General features: G+C 38.6%; 1 protein-coding gene across 4 annotated transcripts in view; it reads right to left on the minus strand.

Annotated features, from left to right (window-relative positions):
* The window catches only part of LOC104150979 (APC regulator of WNT signaling pathway), a 103,909-nt gene that overhangs the window by 59,254 nt on the left and 29,043 nt on the right, over positions 1–15,612 (minus strand). For all 4 annotated transcript variants that reach the window (XM_068924315.1, XM_068924313.1, XM_068924316.1 and 1 more), the window contains exon 2: positions 10,784–10,936. In XM_068924315.1, the coding sequence (XP_068780416.1) occupies positions 10,784–10,918 (135 nt within the window). In that variant the 5' untranslated portion in view covers positions 10,919–10,936. The remainder of the gene's footprint in view (positions 1–10,783; positions 10,937–15,612) is intronic.

The following is a 15,612-nucleotide window of genomic DNA, read 5'->3' on the forward strand; positions in this document are numbered from 1 at the left end:
CTGTCACTGATTTATAAACCGCAAGCAAGCGACTCAGTCATACCGGCACTTAACACTGCTCAAATACTCTGCTCCTTTAAACAACAAGCTACCAACTCCGGTTTCCTAAAATAAACCCTTTTTAATGCGCCAAAGTTACCCTAGTGCGACCTTATGTAAAATTTTCAAAGTTAGACTGTCACCCGTTTAAGTCCCAATAAACATATCACAGAATTCAATTTTTCACATCAAAAATGTTTTCTTGAAATTATTTGCAAAGGTGTTCTCCACAAACATAAAAACTAATACATTGGGCCTCATGGTACTCCTAGACAGTCAGAGCTTTGGGGTGGATCTGCTTAGACCTTCTCACCAGCTCCTTTGACTGAGCTCCCCAAAGAAGATAGAAAAGTTTTTAAACCAGTAGTGCTAAGCTATAAACAGGGACAGTAGGCTAACCCTAAACAACAAAATACGAACCATCTAAATGAAGAAAACTCAAAGTGGCTTGAAAAGATGCTCCAATTTCAACTCGCACCCAGCCGGGTGGCTCAGGACAGCAGCGTGCTCCGTCGAGGCTACCTGCTCCAGGGAAGGCTCTTCCCATGCCCTGCCAGGCCCCGCTCTCCGCTTCCTGCTCCTGCCCGCAGCCCCTCAGGCTCTCTTCAGCTGCAGGCGGCCCAGCCGCCACCGCTGCTCCCTCCCTCCCTCCCTCCCAGCCCCTCGAGAGCACCAGGCACCCCTGCTGGGTGCCCTGGCCAGGCACCCCCACGGCACCTGTGCCGGCTGTCCCAGAAGGAAGGGGAATTCTCTGCCCCCCTTCGGCCGCTCTGCTCCCACCGCTCCTCCCAAGGGAGGGAATGGACCTGGGCGAAAAGCAAGCTGTCCTTCACCTGCGTCAGACCACACGTCCATCCACACCAGTATTTTACGCCAACAGCAGAAACCTAGACAAGGTGCTAGAACAGAACAGAATATACTATTCATTCCTCCTCATTATCCCTCTCCCCAACTTAACTTATTGATATCCCACCTCTGGGGGTACTAATTCCCAATCAATTCTTTTGACAAGCAATCGCTCCCACGAGTTACAGGAAAAAGTACCTTATTTGCTTGTTTTCCACTTGCTACCTGACAATGTTATTTCATATCCCTTAGATCTGGTATTGAGAGAGGCCAGTCATTCCCTATTAACTTTCCTCATATTATTTATGATTTTATGGACCTCAGCAACCTTCTCCCCTCCTGCCCCTCTCTCTCTCTCTCCCCCTCTCTCTTCCCCAAAAGAGTCCCACTCTATTCAACCCCATCACTTAAGGAAGCTGTTCATATCACCTAGTCATTCTTGTTGCACCCACACTAGTTCTGCTATGTTCTTTCTGAGAAGGTTCATCAGAATATACTGTTCAATGTGTGGATGCAGCACATATTTCCGCCCTGATGTAATTATAGGTTTTTATTTCATTATCTAGGCCTGTTCTATTACTTCCCAGCATCAGACTTGTTTGATCCAAATCAAGCATTAAACTGACAATTCTGGAGCGTGTGCGGGGCGGCGGGGGGGAAGGGAAGCTGACTTTTTTTTTTTATTTATTTATTTAAAAGATCTGTGTTAACTGCAAGACCTCTCCCTACGTCACATTGTTGCCAAGCTAATTCAGAATCTCTTGTTACGTATATAAAGTTAGGACTGTTTTCCCACATGAATTATTTTACACTTGCGAGCACTGAATTTTATCTGCCGTGTATTCATTCAGTCATGCAATACCATGAGACCCTTCTGCAGCTCTTCACACCCAGTTTTCATTTTTACCACAGTGAAAACCAAACTTTTTAAGAACTTTTTCGTTCTTAAATAACTTAAGAATATGTTGAAAAATTCAGGTCACAGCAGAGATCTCACTAGAGACACTACTGGTAACACGAAAAAAGCCTGACTGTTTATTTTGCTCTTCAATTTTTATTTTTATTTTTTTACCTTTTAATCAGGTAGTAATCCAAGACAGAACCTTCTCAGTCTTTATGAGTCTTTGATGAGAGACATTACTAAAATGCTTTCAGAAATCCAAGCAGATTCATCAATGCCAATACTGCTTTCCTGCTACTCAGTGACTCCTTCCAAAGAACTCTAACAGATTTGTGAGCCATAAGCGTCTCTAAGAAAACAGTGTAAATTCTTTGCCAACTAACAGTCCAAATCTATTCTTTACTCTAGTTTCTGACAATGTGCCTATTATGAACATCAGGCTTGCTGGTTTGTAGATCTCCAATTTTTCCTGGAAAGTCTTCTTAACATGTGGCATCACACCTGCCACCTTCCATAAATCTTGTACCGAGGTAATTTTAAATATAGATTATGGAGCTTTATCTTCAGCTGACAAGAAGAAATGGTTGTAAATATGTAAAAGATCTTGCAGGAAAGTTACATGTGCATAAATTGGTTAAGTAATGCAGATGTCTGTTGAGTGAGATCAAAAAATAAGAAAATGAACACTAAACTTTCTTCAGTTTGGATTCTATAGTTTGACAGTATGCGTATGATACTTATGTGTAGAAGTATCCGAAGGGAGGGTGTCAAGAGGATGGGGCCAGACTCTTCTCCGGGGTGCCCAGTGACAGGACAAGAGGCAACGGGCACAAGCTGAAACACAGGCAAGTCTGTTTGAACATGAGGAAAAACTTTTTGACTCTGAGGGTGACAGCACTGGAGCAGGTTGCCCAGAGAGGCTGCGGAGTCTCCTTCCCTAGAGATGTTCAAAAGCCGTCTGGACGCAATCCTGGGTAATGTGCTCCAGGGGACGCTGCTTGAGCAGGGGGGTTGGACTAAATGATCTCCAGAGGTCCCTTCCAACCTCAACCACTCTGTGATTCTACGACAGTGTATCATTGCCCTTATGTTTAACAGATAAGAAATAAAGATACAGATGGAAGGCAAGTGAAAATTTGTCAGGGAGGAAGTTCGGGGACTAACGGGGTACCTAACTAACAGTCAGAGGATACCTCTTAGGCAATAAGGTTGGCAAAGTGGAGATTACATAGAAAAGACGCACTGGGCAAGAAGTCATACTTGCTTGAATTGCTGCAAGGAGGAAACCTATCATAGAGGGAACTTCATAATCCATGATCAAACAAGAAACGACTGGCTGACAAACTGATGAAACTGTTGACAGAAGGGAAATAATTGGAGTGACTACGATTTTCACTATCCAGACCTCATGATTTACTCTAGTAAATGAATTATCCTCTTTCTTAGGCTGCAATCTGCTCTATCTTAAAGCCAAAGAGATCATACCTAGATCTTCCCAAGTGCTTAAGAGGAGAGGGTGGAACAGGTTATACATTAGACTTAACAGTTCAACAATGTTACACTTAAGTTCCTTTAGAACTCTTGGGTAAATATCACTTGCTTCTGACACTTCACTCTAGCTGTTTCACCCCTGCATCTTAATACCATTCTTCCAAAAAAAATTTTATTTCTCTATGCCTTGCTGAAACGTTCTACTGTGTGCCATGTCAACCAAAAGTGTTTTCTCCAAAGATAAAAAGAAAAAAGGGAAAATGCAAGACAAAGCTAAAAGTAGTCTCCCTTTGGAAACAGATGGGAGAGCCTTGTTATCCGACACAGTATCTCGAGCAAACTGTTCAAGCTTCTGATACTCTAATCTAAGAATTGCTGCTAGATTCCCGAAGGTGGGATTACACATGTGGGTCTCCATTAAATGTATGTATCTGCCATCTACTTGAGAAATCTTATGTATAAATACATAGACACATACATATATTAGCTTATGAATTTTGTCATGTACCAGGAATCTCTGTGAAAACGTTAGGCTTCAAATTCTAATTTGCAAGCACACGGCTTACTAGATGCTGTATTTTACCATGATATATGGAACTAAGAAGTATTGTACCAGACACTAATATATCTCCTGTCATCTTCTGCACATTACAGTGAGGATCATTAAACACTGCTGATCAGAAAAAAAGCAGCTTTTCAAGATTAAGTACCAAGACATGGTGGACAAGCAGGACACCAATCACAAAATGGGGAATCTGAGTTGAAAAAAAAATCCCATCTCCTGCCTACGTGATCAAGGAAACGTTTGATAAAAGGGGTCACAAGTTCTGAGAGAGAGACTCTCTCAGCAGTCATTTTAAAGTAAACTTTAAAGTTTGGGCAAGACGAGTAAAGGGTACCACTAACTTCTGAAATCTTATGCACCTGCAAGGGTAAATTTCTAGAAAGGATGCGATTCAGCTACTGGGAAACCTGCTTTGTTTTTTGGTTTTTTTGTTTGGTTGGCTGGCTGGTTTTCCTTTTTAACTCTTCTTAACTCTTAATCCACACAGACCACAAAATCCTACTTCCAAACAAGATGAACAAAGAGTTCACATCCAAAAAGCGTAAGACAACGTCCAAACACTGCAAGTTGATTTACTCCTGAAACATTCCGAACATCAATCTTTTGTTTTATTAACAAACTGATGCTAAAATATTCAAAGCTAAAAGTATTACATTTTTAAGATTATCTCTTTTTCTCTTTTTAATAAAACAACTAAGCTACCATAACCATTTTATTAAGTTGTTAACTTGCTAGTCAGTCTGTTATTCCTGTTATGATTTGTATGATCATCCCTTTAAATAGTCATAAAAATATATGAGAGGAAGTTAAAGTTGCACAGAAAATAAAACACAATTATAAAACACATTATTTTACGATAAAATCATACTCAGATCTAATAAGAAATAAGTTTTCTCATATTCTCATTTCTGCATGACAGAAACCATACCAAAGTCAGGTGCCATGACATCCTCCCTAGCACACATCCTACCTTCAATTCAGCTAATTTAAGTATTGATCAATCAACCATAGGAAGTATGCACAGCATCACAATACATCTGGGATATTATATTCTATTGGCTTAAAATAATTTATTTTGCAACCACATTAAATTGTCTTTGCTTAACCTTGCACAAATGCTTTTAAAATCAAAATGAAATTCTTCAAAATATTTTAGCAGTTGTTTTTCTGTGTAGTCAAAATCCATTCCAATCCAACAAAGTAAAACATCACAAGATTTATTATCCTGCTTTCTAATTAGCAGAAAGAATCCCACAAACACTACGGATATCCAAAATAAAACCACTCTTTGACCTGCACTGCACATGAGAGTAACCAGCTCTCTAGCACTTGTCTTTTAAACCTGAATTCCTTAAAAAGGAAAACCCAGAAAATTATTAAAACTAAAACCTTTATATGAAGGCAATGATCTGCTAAAAAAAGAACTCTAGAAACCAAGTAAGTATAAAGAACGATGAACAAGTAGCTTAAGATTTCCCTAGTACAAAAGTTTAACCATTGATTTGTTTCTTTCCAGTGCATATTTATGTAAAGCTTTTGCCATTTTTGCATCTTTTCTGTTGACCTTTTTCATCCATTCAACCTGTACAAGACAATAACAAATTGCATCTGAAAGGAAAAACCTAAATATGTAATATAAATTGAATCACTGGTTCCCACAATGCTTGGGCCAGAAAAACGGAGAACTGATCTATCTTATGGACCAACACGAACTTTTAACATTAAAAATTGAAAATATTATTGAAAATATGGATACAATGATCACTTAAAGAAACACTGACCTAAGGGTTTTTAGAATTTAAAAATACAGGTGACTAAACCTGTCACAGAATAGTTGGGGTTGGCAGGCACCTTCAGAGACTGCCTGGTGCAGCCTCCTGCTCAAGCAGGGGCAGCTGGAGCAGGTTGCCCAGGACCGTGTCCAGTCAGGTTTTGAATACCTCCCGACGACGGAGGCTCCACAACATCTCCAGGCAGCCTGTGCCAGTGTTCAACCATCCTCAGAGTGAAGAGGGATTTTCTTATGTTCAAATGCAATTTCCTGTGTTTCAGTTTGTGCCCGTTGGCTCTCATCCTGTCACCGGGCACCAGTGAAAAGAGTCTGACCCCATCCACTTTACCCTTCCTCCTTCAGATATTTATAAACATTGAAAGATTCCCCCCCACCAACCCAAGCCTTCTCTTCTTCAGGCTAAAAAGCCTTGAGGAAAGTTGCCATCTTCTTAACACCACAATTTAAAGATGTATTTTTTTTAATCCAATACATTCTAAATAGAAGAAGAAATGAACCAGACAACTATTAGCCAGCTCATGCCGAATTTACCCTATCAAAAGCGAACTGTAAAATGTAAATTAGCTTCAAAATTACACCAAGTGAGATTTACTTTGAAATATTTGCCACAAAAAATAAGTATATATTAAAATACAGTATTTTCCTTTGAATTTGAGACTAAAACGCTCGTTTGTGGTAAGTATCTGAAAATGCCCTTTTCCACTCTGCCAACTACCATAACATATGCTAAAGCTCTTCTAGACCACTAAGAGTTACATAATTTAACATTAACATGGTATTATTAACACCACACTGCTTTAATGGAAATAAAATATGACCAGCAAAGAGGAATCACGGAAGGGACACCATATGTTCTTTAATCTCAACAACCGACATTTATTCAACAATTGTTCTATTACTCATGTTTTCTTCTTCTTCAAAAATTGTATTCGGATGCTGAAAAAAAATCTAGCTTAACTTTCTTCTGGTGAAGTTTGGCTCTCCTAAAATTCCAGGAAAAATTTATATAGCTGCATAAAATTCACAACAGATTTCATTCAACCTGGCTTCATTAATTTAAATAGTACTTTAAAGTACTAAAGAGTACTTTAACGTGTCCTCTTGAAGACTACGCTAAGCAAAATAATCACAAAGGTTTAGATTACACAATAAGAAAAATCACCACAGAAATACAGTGGTCAAGACTTCTCTTTTAATAGAGTTATTCCAAACATACTTCAGCATAAGAGAGCAAAATTTGAACTTGATCTTAACTTTTACGGGGAAAATAAATGAATAAACAAATGCAAGAGTGAAATACATAAACCTCTTCTGTACTGGGCAGAAAATGCAGCTAGTGCTTGCATGTCTTTATTCTCCATAGGACATGCATTAGAACGCGCCTGAAAAAATTTGAGAAATTAAAATCCATTCTAGTGAAATTCTTTCTATTTTATTATTGCTGCACGTTGAACACAAGATACAGGCAATAAAATGAGTTGTAAAATAGAATGTAACTTTATCGGTACTATATAAAGATGAAACGGAGAGCTTTTTACACACAGAACATTATGTACAATAGAGATGACTTTCTTACACAAGACAACACGCTACTCATTTTACTGTAAAATCCAAGCAGAGACAGAGTGAGTGTGGAAATCGAGGATTACATGTTACTGCTTTGCTATTTCTTGAATAAAGTTAAATTACTTGTACTTATTCCCATCAAGATTTGACATGGGGAAAGATATTAATATGAATTATCCATGATATGGGAAAAAAAAAAAAAAAGAAAGAAAAAATTCCTTGGCAGAGAACTTGTCATTTACACAACCTAAGGAGAATAGCGTTCATTTGCAATATATTATCGAGAAAACGGAGGCCTTTTTCTGACATGAAGAGTTCTACATTTATAGACAGAAAGTAGATACAACTAACACTGAACTGCTTTTTTCATTTCTTTACAAATTGTACAGATTTTCAGAAAGAACAAAACTGTAATCTCTGTTTTTTGTTCCATAGTCTCTGTTTTATGTAGTTACTCCTATTATCTACATCTAGAGATTTTAACCACTCTCCTATGTGTATGGGCCTACATCATCACCATTGCACTGACCATCAAACAGCATATTTGTTTTTTTAGAGAGAATATTTTATCATACTGAACCGCTGTATTTCATCTGACAGTAAGCCAATAGTAACAACTGAATTTCCCAAGTTAGTCATAATACTCCCAGGGATTTCTTTTGTTTGAACAGTTAATCCCTAAGACAACACAAATTAAAAATACAAAGTGGACATTGTTTTACCAATCATTTTGGCACTCCTGATATCATATCCATCTTTATTTACCACTAAAATTCTTTTCTGGTCTGCAAACGGACTGTTTTCCCTTTTAAACATGAAATTCAGCTTTAAACACAAAGCATACAGACATTGTACTTTACTATATAGGTCAGTAGTAGTTTATTAAAAAACGCATCTGCAAGATGAGCTCGTGTTAAGCTTTTAATTCCAGTACGATTATCTTACATTTCTGAAACGGAGAGATTACAAAAGTGAGGCACGTTTGCACAACATTTTAACACTACTGCTCTCAAAATCAGTTTCTTTAAAAATGTTCAATGCTGTCTTTAAGGTGTCCTCTCAAAGTATTTTCTTCAACAACTGATCAAGGAATAAGGCAGAAAAGCAGATATAATAAACATACTAACGGTCCAAAGAATTACTGAGATGTTTCTACCTCAGCACAGATCTAAAACAGTTTAGGAACGACGACGTTGCTATAAAAATGTCACAGAACCACAGCTCATTTCCCCCGCTATCAATCCCTTTCTCCCATTCATATTTGGGATTTTATTTGGTGGTAGGGGCTGCTAGGCCTCTGTTTCATTCCAAAGAAGCTACTTATGTGCTAACCCAAAGGATTAGTTTTTCAAAGTAGTTGGAGTTCTAATTATTCATACGGCAGCTACAGGACTTTCAGCCCTCCACTTCTCTGGTTCTTCTATTTACTTTCCTTGTAATTATCCCTAATCATGGCACTGGAACCACACAAACCATGAAGCAAGCAGTTTCCTCCAGTGGAACACAGCCAGCATGCACTTTCTCCTGAAGCTTGTAAAACTGAAATCATCTCCTGACTAAAAAGAATCCTATGCTAATCTCCACCAAACTTTTTCACCCACAGATGGCAATTCCACAGATCACTCCCATACCATCTTTCAAATTCAAGCTTAAGTCAAAGCAAGATTTGGACACATTTCAAATACATCCGAAATAAACAAAGGAAAGAAACAGGGTCGCACTTCAGGTCCAAAGAGCAAACACTCACGAGGAATGGAACTGGTGGGGACTTTCTGATAGAATACAGATGAAATAATTCAGATTAATTGAAACAATGCTCTCCTCCAAATGAAAAGAAACATACCGAGTTTGGTGGAGTTTTAGGGGGAAAAATTCCTCAGATCCAGGATGGCATTTCAGAGAGAGCAAATACGAGGTATCTACTGAGAATACACTAATAAAGACTCTTCAGTGGAGTGTGATAGAATCACTTTCAGCCTGGTGGTCTGCCAGATTTGAAGCAAGGATATAAAGCTGTCCCACATCCCAAATTAATGCCCTAGAGTCCAGCTTATACAGCTGGTCTGTCTCCAGGTCACTGGAAATTTAATTATGTACACAGAAGTCAAAAGAAAAAAAATCCACAGGGGAACAAAGAAGAGAAAAGAGACTTTTTCTCTATCCCCTTTTCAAACCACAGGGAAGATCATCTCTCCTACTCTTCGCGCCCTTATTTTAGACTGAAATGACAGGGAGAGAGGGGAAATTATTAATGAATCTGCGATAATACTATCTGCAAAAATGAAAGACCTAACTCAAACTTTCTGATATGTACTTAAGCAAAACATTATTTTCAGAGTTGTTAATGCTGAATATAGTTTCATGTAGCTGAAATAAAGGGCTATAATTTCATTTTAATTGCAGAAAGCAAAACCATTTTCATTTTGCAGCAAAATGCAGGGATTAAATATAACTGAAAAATATGTAGTTCTTTCAAGTTTCATCACAACTACCAACACACGAAAATTTTTCTTCTTATAGTGAATACACAGCTCACAATCTAGATGCTGGAGGAAAAGCAGGTTCAACTAGAAGTATTTTTTTTTTAATTGCTACAGTCCTCATGAGCATATTTCAGAAAATTATAAAACAACTGTAAATTTGTCAGATGAACCCCCCAAAAAAAAAAAAAAGGAGATGGAAGCACAAATGTAGTTTAACACTTAGAGTACCTTTACGCTATACAGGAGTATATGCAGAGATTCCAACCATTTCTGAGCCATATTAGGTTAGGCACCAAAAACAATCCATTTTTGCCAGCTGTTAGCACCAAAAAGCAGGATTTGTCAACTCAGGCACAGCGTTATGTTGATGGACCTATATTGCTTGTGAAATTCTGCCTTGTTCAGTGCCATGTACCACACCCACACAGCTGTACATATATCTTGCTGATCAAAATCCATCTAAATCCCATCAGAGCCTGGAGTTTCCTCTTGGATAGGTCAGTGCCTCTGAAGGCCTATACCTAGCCAATAAACACTAGATGGACAGATTTGGGTGAAACTAAAAAGTATGAATTTAGGCCTTGGGAGAGGTTGGAGACTTGTGGTCTTATTTTAAAGATGAACTTTTATTTTTGGGATGTTAATTAAACATTGCAATTGTAACAAAACCAAAAATTTGTAAACTTACCTTAAAATACTGTGAAAATCCCCAGTCTCTCCCATGTTTTCAAAAGCTGAGCAATACTTGCTTTGTCATAAACTATGCTAGCAGACTGGACTTCCTGCTGGGAAGTACAGCAGTAGTAAAATGGTAGTGCTTATCATGACACTCCAGAAAAAAAGACAGAAGAACAGGAAAGTGTTTCTAAAAACCATTTGAAGTGTTGTTTTAATTTTCAATTTTCAAAAAAACAGTTTGCATTATCAGGTAGATTTGATTAGCATAGTTTTTCCTTACACAACCTGGAAAAGAATTTTTTTTATTTAGAAGCACACAAAACTTGTTAAGTAACTACCAGTCCATTAAAACACCTGAACACAATCAAAAACAAAGGTAGTAACAGAAAAGGTGATGCACACAGAAATTTACTTTACAGTACCTTCATGTTAGATGCCTCAGTTTCCAGTTTTGTTAGGTGATTTGAGTTGTCCTCGAGCTCTTGTCGAAGATTGGAGTTTTCCATCTTTAAGGCCTCAACTTGCTTTAACAACTGATCATATGAAGCTGCAGCCATCCTGGGCTACCCTCAACCCTAGAAAAGTAACAGATAAGTTTTTCCTAAAATGTTTAATTTTAGTGTTATCTAAGCATGAAATTACATCTCACTCTTTTCCATTAACCACTCCATGTTCTAAACATTTAATTCCAATCCATTATATCAGGCTATTAAGGCCTAGAACTAACGCCGATTCAAAGGCTTTTTTCAGTGGGTTTCCATTTGATACACATGTTTCAGCAAAGGAAAGAAGCTGAAAACAATTGCTTCAGGTATTAGGGAAAGCCAGAATTCATGAGGGAAAATTATACCATCACACAAAAGCATCGTCACCATTAGCACTTCAGTAACAACAATAAAACACTAAGGAGATAATAGACTATATTTAATCATTTTTGAATAGCCAACAAGCACTGTCAACCACATCTATAATACGCTGACTGACTGCCCACATATGTTATGAAGTGGAAGAGAGTCACAGATGCTCAGCTCTCCTTAGAGCAGCACACACTAATGGAGATATTGTGTGAAAGGAGAACAACAGTAAGTACTGAGCAATTTTAACATAACAAAAGCATCAAATGTAGTAGTAATCAAGTCTTCTGCAAAATTCCTAGTCATAAACATTAAAATAAATATTCCGTGTATTTCTAACACAAAAAGTGGTTAGATTTCACTGTAAAAAAATAGATAAAGGGCTATTCTTAGTATCAAGGATACCCTACACTGAAAATATAAAAAAGAAGAGTAAGAAAGGTATGTTATATAAATCATGAAGTAAAAACATCAAATGTGCTATTATAGTGATTTTGTCCATAAGTCATGCCTGCATTTTCAGTGATATTTATTTGGGGTAACATTGTAACACAGCCCTAAAACACCACCACAATTATCCAGCCGTTACCAAGTAGCACGAAACAAATACTCTGATTTAAAGTATAAAATGTAAATTATTTCCCGCTTTCCAAATCAACACACCGTCAGAGCTGTTCATCTCGGAAACGACGCGCAAGCTAATGAAAACCTGGCTGACCGCATCTGCGGCGCTTTACAGCGGAAGCTATCGATTTCTTCCTCGTCGGCCACTCTAGAGCCCAACAGGAAGCCCAGCCAATTCCACCCTCAGAACTTCCCAAGCAAGTATAAGACCTGCAACTCAAAAAAAAAAAAAAAAAAAAAGCTTGGGGGACAACATGCCTATTCCATCACTACTCCGGTCCTTTGGAAAAGCTCACAGTCAGAATTTCCTGTATGCTCCTGGAACGTATTGCAAACGCGGCGGGCGGGCTGCCTTGCGCAGGGTGCGAAGAGCAGCACGGGTCCCGCGCCCCCTCTCACCACGCCGCTGACCGTTGTAATTACAAGGTCAAGTAACTGCTTGGGGAAGCAATTTTGCTCTCCCAGACGACTCTTAATTGAATTATTATCTAGCTAATTAAAAAGTAGGTAAAAAAAAAAAATATCCAAAAGGTTGGACTTCTCCTATATAAAATTGGAAAACTATGTTTAATCTCTTAAACGTGAAACTCAAAGGAAATAAAAACAACAATAGATAAAGATGGGAACAATAACGAAAGCTGTACTGCTTTTTGATGTGACTAGTTTACTTCCTTTTCAAGGAGCAAAGCTTCGTATCCCAGACACCTCTCATCAGGAGCAAGAAAGAAGCCTGCCGTTTGTGGAACAGTGATTTCAATGACAGTACAAATGAGCTGAAGAAAAAAAATCCCGAATAAATCTCTTTTTGCCAAGATGGCCAGGCGGGACCGGAGACCTCGACTGCAGAGAAACGACGGCAATCTGAAACAACTGCTCTGTTGGACGGATTCTGTGCTTTTATCATCAGCCAGGTCCACCCAAGAGGTGGAGGGCTGCCAAAGAGCGCTGGGGGCCGGGGGCGAAGCGCACTGCTCATGTTCCTTTTCATGCCTGTATTTATTTGGTAAGTACTACTTTGCCACTCTAATAAATAAAACCAACGTTTCTTTTCAGAACATAAACTCCACGGACAATCCCGCACAAGCCCATGCAAGGGTGGGTAACTTCAAAATGTTTTTACTTCAAATCGCTATAAATTAGTATCATTCTGCAATATTGATACAACCCGTTGTTTTATATGAGGCTCTGGGATTACACTGCATAAGTAGCATACCTAAATGTCCATTTGTTGCACCTCTGGCATGTTAGAAATATACCTCAATTACATTGCACGTTTACTCATTTACTTCTAATTGACAGAGGCTGCTGTGTGCCATGTATTTGACATGCCCGTCCTTTCCAGCTAATCATCTTCTCACCTCATGTTAATCAGTGGTTAATATGAAAGGACAGGTAATGATTAAAATATCAGATTCTTCCATTTTTTTGGTCCAATCTGAGAAACTCTCATTCATCCACTTGGAAGTCAAAATAATCTGTCACGTTAACAGGACACATAAACGCAAAGAAGAAAACGGAAAAAAATGAATTGAGGAGAGGAGCTACAGTAGAAGAACAGCAATTGGGTAGCTCTGATTGTTTTAGATGAAAACAAGCTTAAATGTAGCTACATTAAATGAGTAAGAGTCTAGTTATGGAGTGGAGGTTTAAAATTTTAAGTAGCGTATCTTACATAAAGTGGCTGTCAACTCTCGGCAAAACCAACTTTGAGGTAGTATTTCAAATAAAGAAAAAAGTTTTACTCATCATATATCCAATAATAAAGATTCACTTATTTTTCCCTTAAAGAAGTAAGCACCCCCCTCCCCGAAATCCACCAAAATTCTCTTAACTGAAGCACTAAACATCGAATGGTTTCAAACAAGCAAAATAACTTTTAGGCATGTTCACCAAACTGTTGATTTCAAAAGATGTGATAAGACTCAGAGCAGAATTCAAGACTGGCTTTAGGCAATCACAGTATGGGAGCGAGGCCGTGTTTTACCTCAGACTAGGAGTCACTCACTGATTTATGCAGATGTCAAATACTACTGTGAAGGTTTTCAGATAAAAAAACTATTTGGATTAGCTCATTGCCACAAGCTAGGCAATCTAAAACATCTTCAATTTTTGTTTAATAACAGATTTTGTCCACGATGACAATAAGTTACATTTTTCACAGCCAGAAAGGAAATTTGCTCCTCAAAAATATTTTGCGCTTGGCTCAAGGACAGCGTTTTATTTTATTCTCCATTAACATTTCATTCAATTTTCTTGTGTGCTCTTTACAGAAGAAACCCAAAAGATAAGAAGAACCCACAAACGTTTATTCATGCAAACACTCATTATGAACGATACCTTTCCATCACAGAATACAGACTTCATATCACAAAATAACCCGTATATTCCCAAAAGTTAGATAATGAATCTTTTGGTAATCCAAAATATCCAATCCAAAAATATGACTAGTTTGAATTTCTTGTGCTGAATTTAGAGTTCAGAGTACAAACACTAACAAGTCAAATATCTTATTTCTACTCTTTGAACCGCTCATAAATTGCAGAAACAAAATAAAAGATAAATGAGGAAGATTAATGAAGCCATTTGGGAAAACGCAGCAAAGTGTTTCAGACCTCTGCACGATGGCACAAGTTATTAAAGAGAAATCCTTATAGACTTCAGCATGGTCAGCATTTCTCCAAAAGCACACGACAATTTTAGTAATAGACAGTAACGCTGTATTAAAAGTTTCCAAGCCCCAAACTGAAAGGAGAGGCAACACGGTCCCTGGCTACCTGAAGGCCAGCTAAACACCTAGTGCTGGCACAGAAAGCACTTACTGGGACAGGAGCCCTATTTCTAACTTTTTTCGGCATTCTCAGTGCCGCACAGCTCTGGCACTCACTGCACAAGTCCCAGCTAAAAGCATCATCTGAAAGCCTGCAACAGCACTGAGAAGAAGCCTGAAGGGAAGAGATCCAACGTTACTGATGCGCTGTGGGCTCGGAAGGCATGGCATTGCTTTCAGTGATGCTGGCCGCTACCCTGGCTAAGGTAAGCCCCGGGATGCTTAAAGGGTTTACACCCCACCACAGCACAGGAGCCTCTCTGACATAGACCTCTCTGACCTCCAAGATGATTCTTGTTTCTCCTCGCCTGTTAAAGGAAGGACTACCATATATTTGAGGCAATCCTACACTCAGGCTGATACAGTGAACTACTTTTTAGAAATGACAGATCTAACCTACCACAAACACTGCACAGCATTTGAAACGGTGCCACATGTAACGTCAGCTATGGTTATGATAGAGATTAGTAGAAAACTGTACATAGATAAGGAATAATTTAAAGACAAGATGACAACGGGCTGTGCCGAAAGCAGAACTGTTGGGCTTGGGACAGGTTATTCATCAAATCTCCCAGGAACTAGGCTGTGACAGGCATTATTCATTATTTCATTATTGACCTTGGCATAAGAAGTGGCTGAGTGGCAACAAAGCTTGATGTCATACATTCAAGAGGCTTCATGAGATCACAGGACTGAAACACAATATATAAAGGATTCGATGACCTGAGGAACGGAACAGTAGAAATAGGTTGAAATTAAGAAACATAAAACGCAAGGTCATTGATTTAGCAATCACTAACAAGAGCTACCACCATGAGCTGGGATCCTGTCAGTTGGAAATAACGAGCAGGGAGAAGACTAACTTGAGCCTTACCAGTCAGCCACAGAAAGCCGGAGCGCTACCAACATGATACTAATACAAGGAAAGCAAACATAACCCCTAGAG

This window comes from Struthio camelus, chromosome W (assembly GCF_040807025.1).
Source record: "Struthio camelus isolate bStrCam1 chromosome W, bStrCam1.hap1, whole genome shotgun sequence".
In the NCBI taxonomy this organism is placed as follows: Eukaryota; Metazoa; Chordata; class Aves; order Struthioniformes; family Struthionidae; genus Struthio; species Struthio camelus.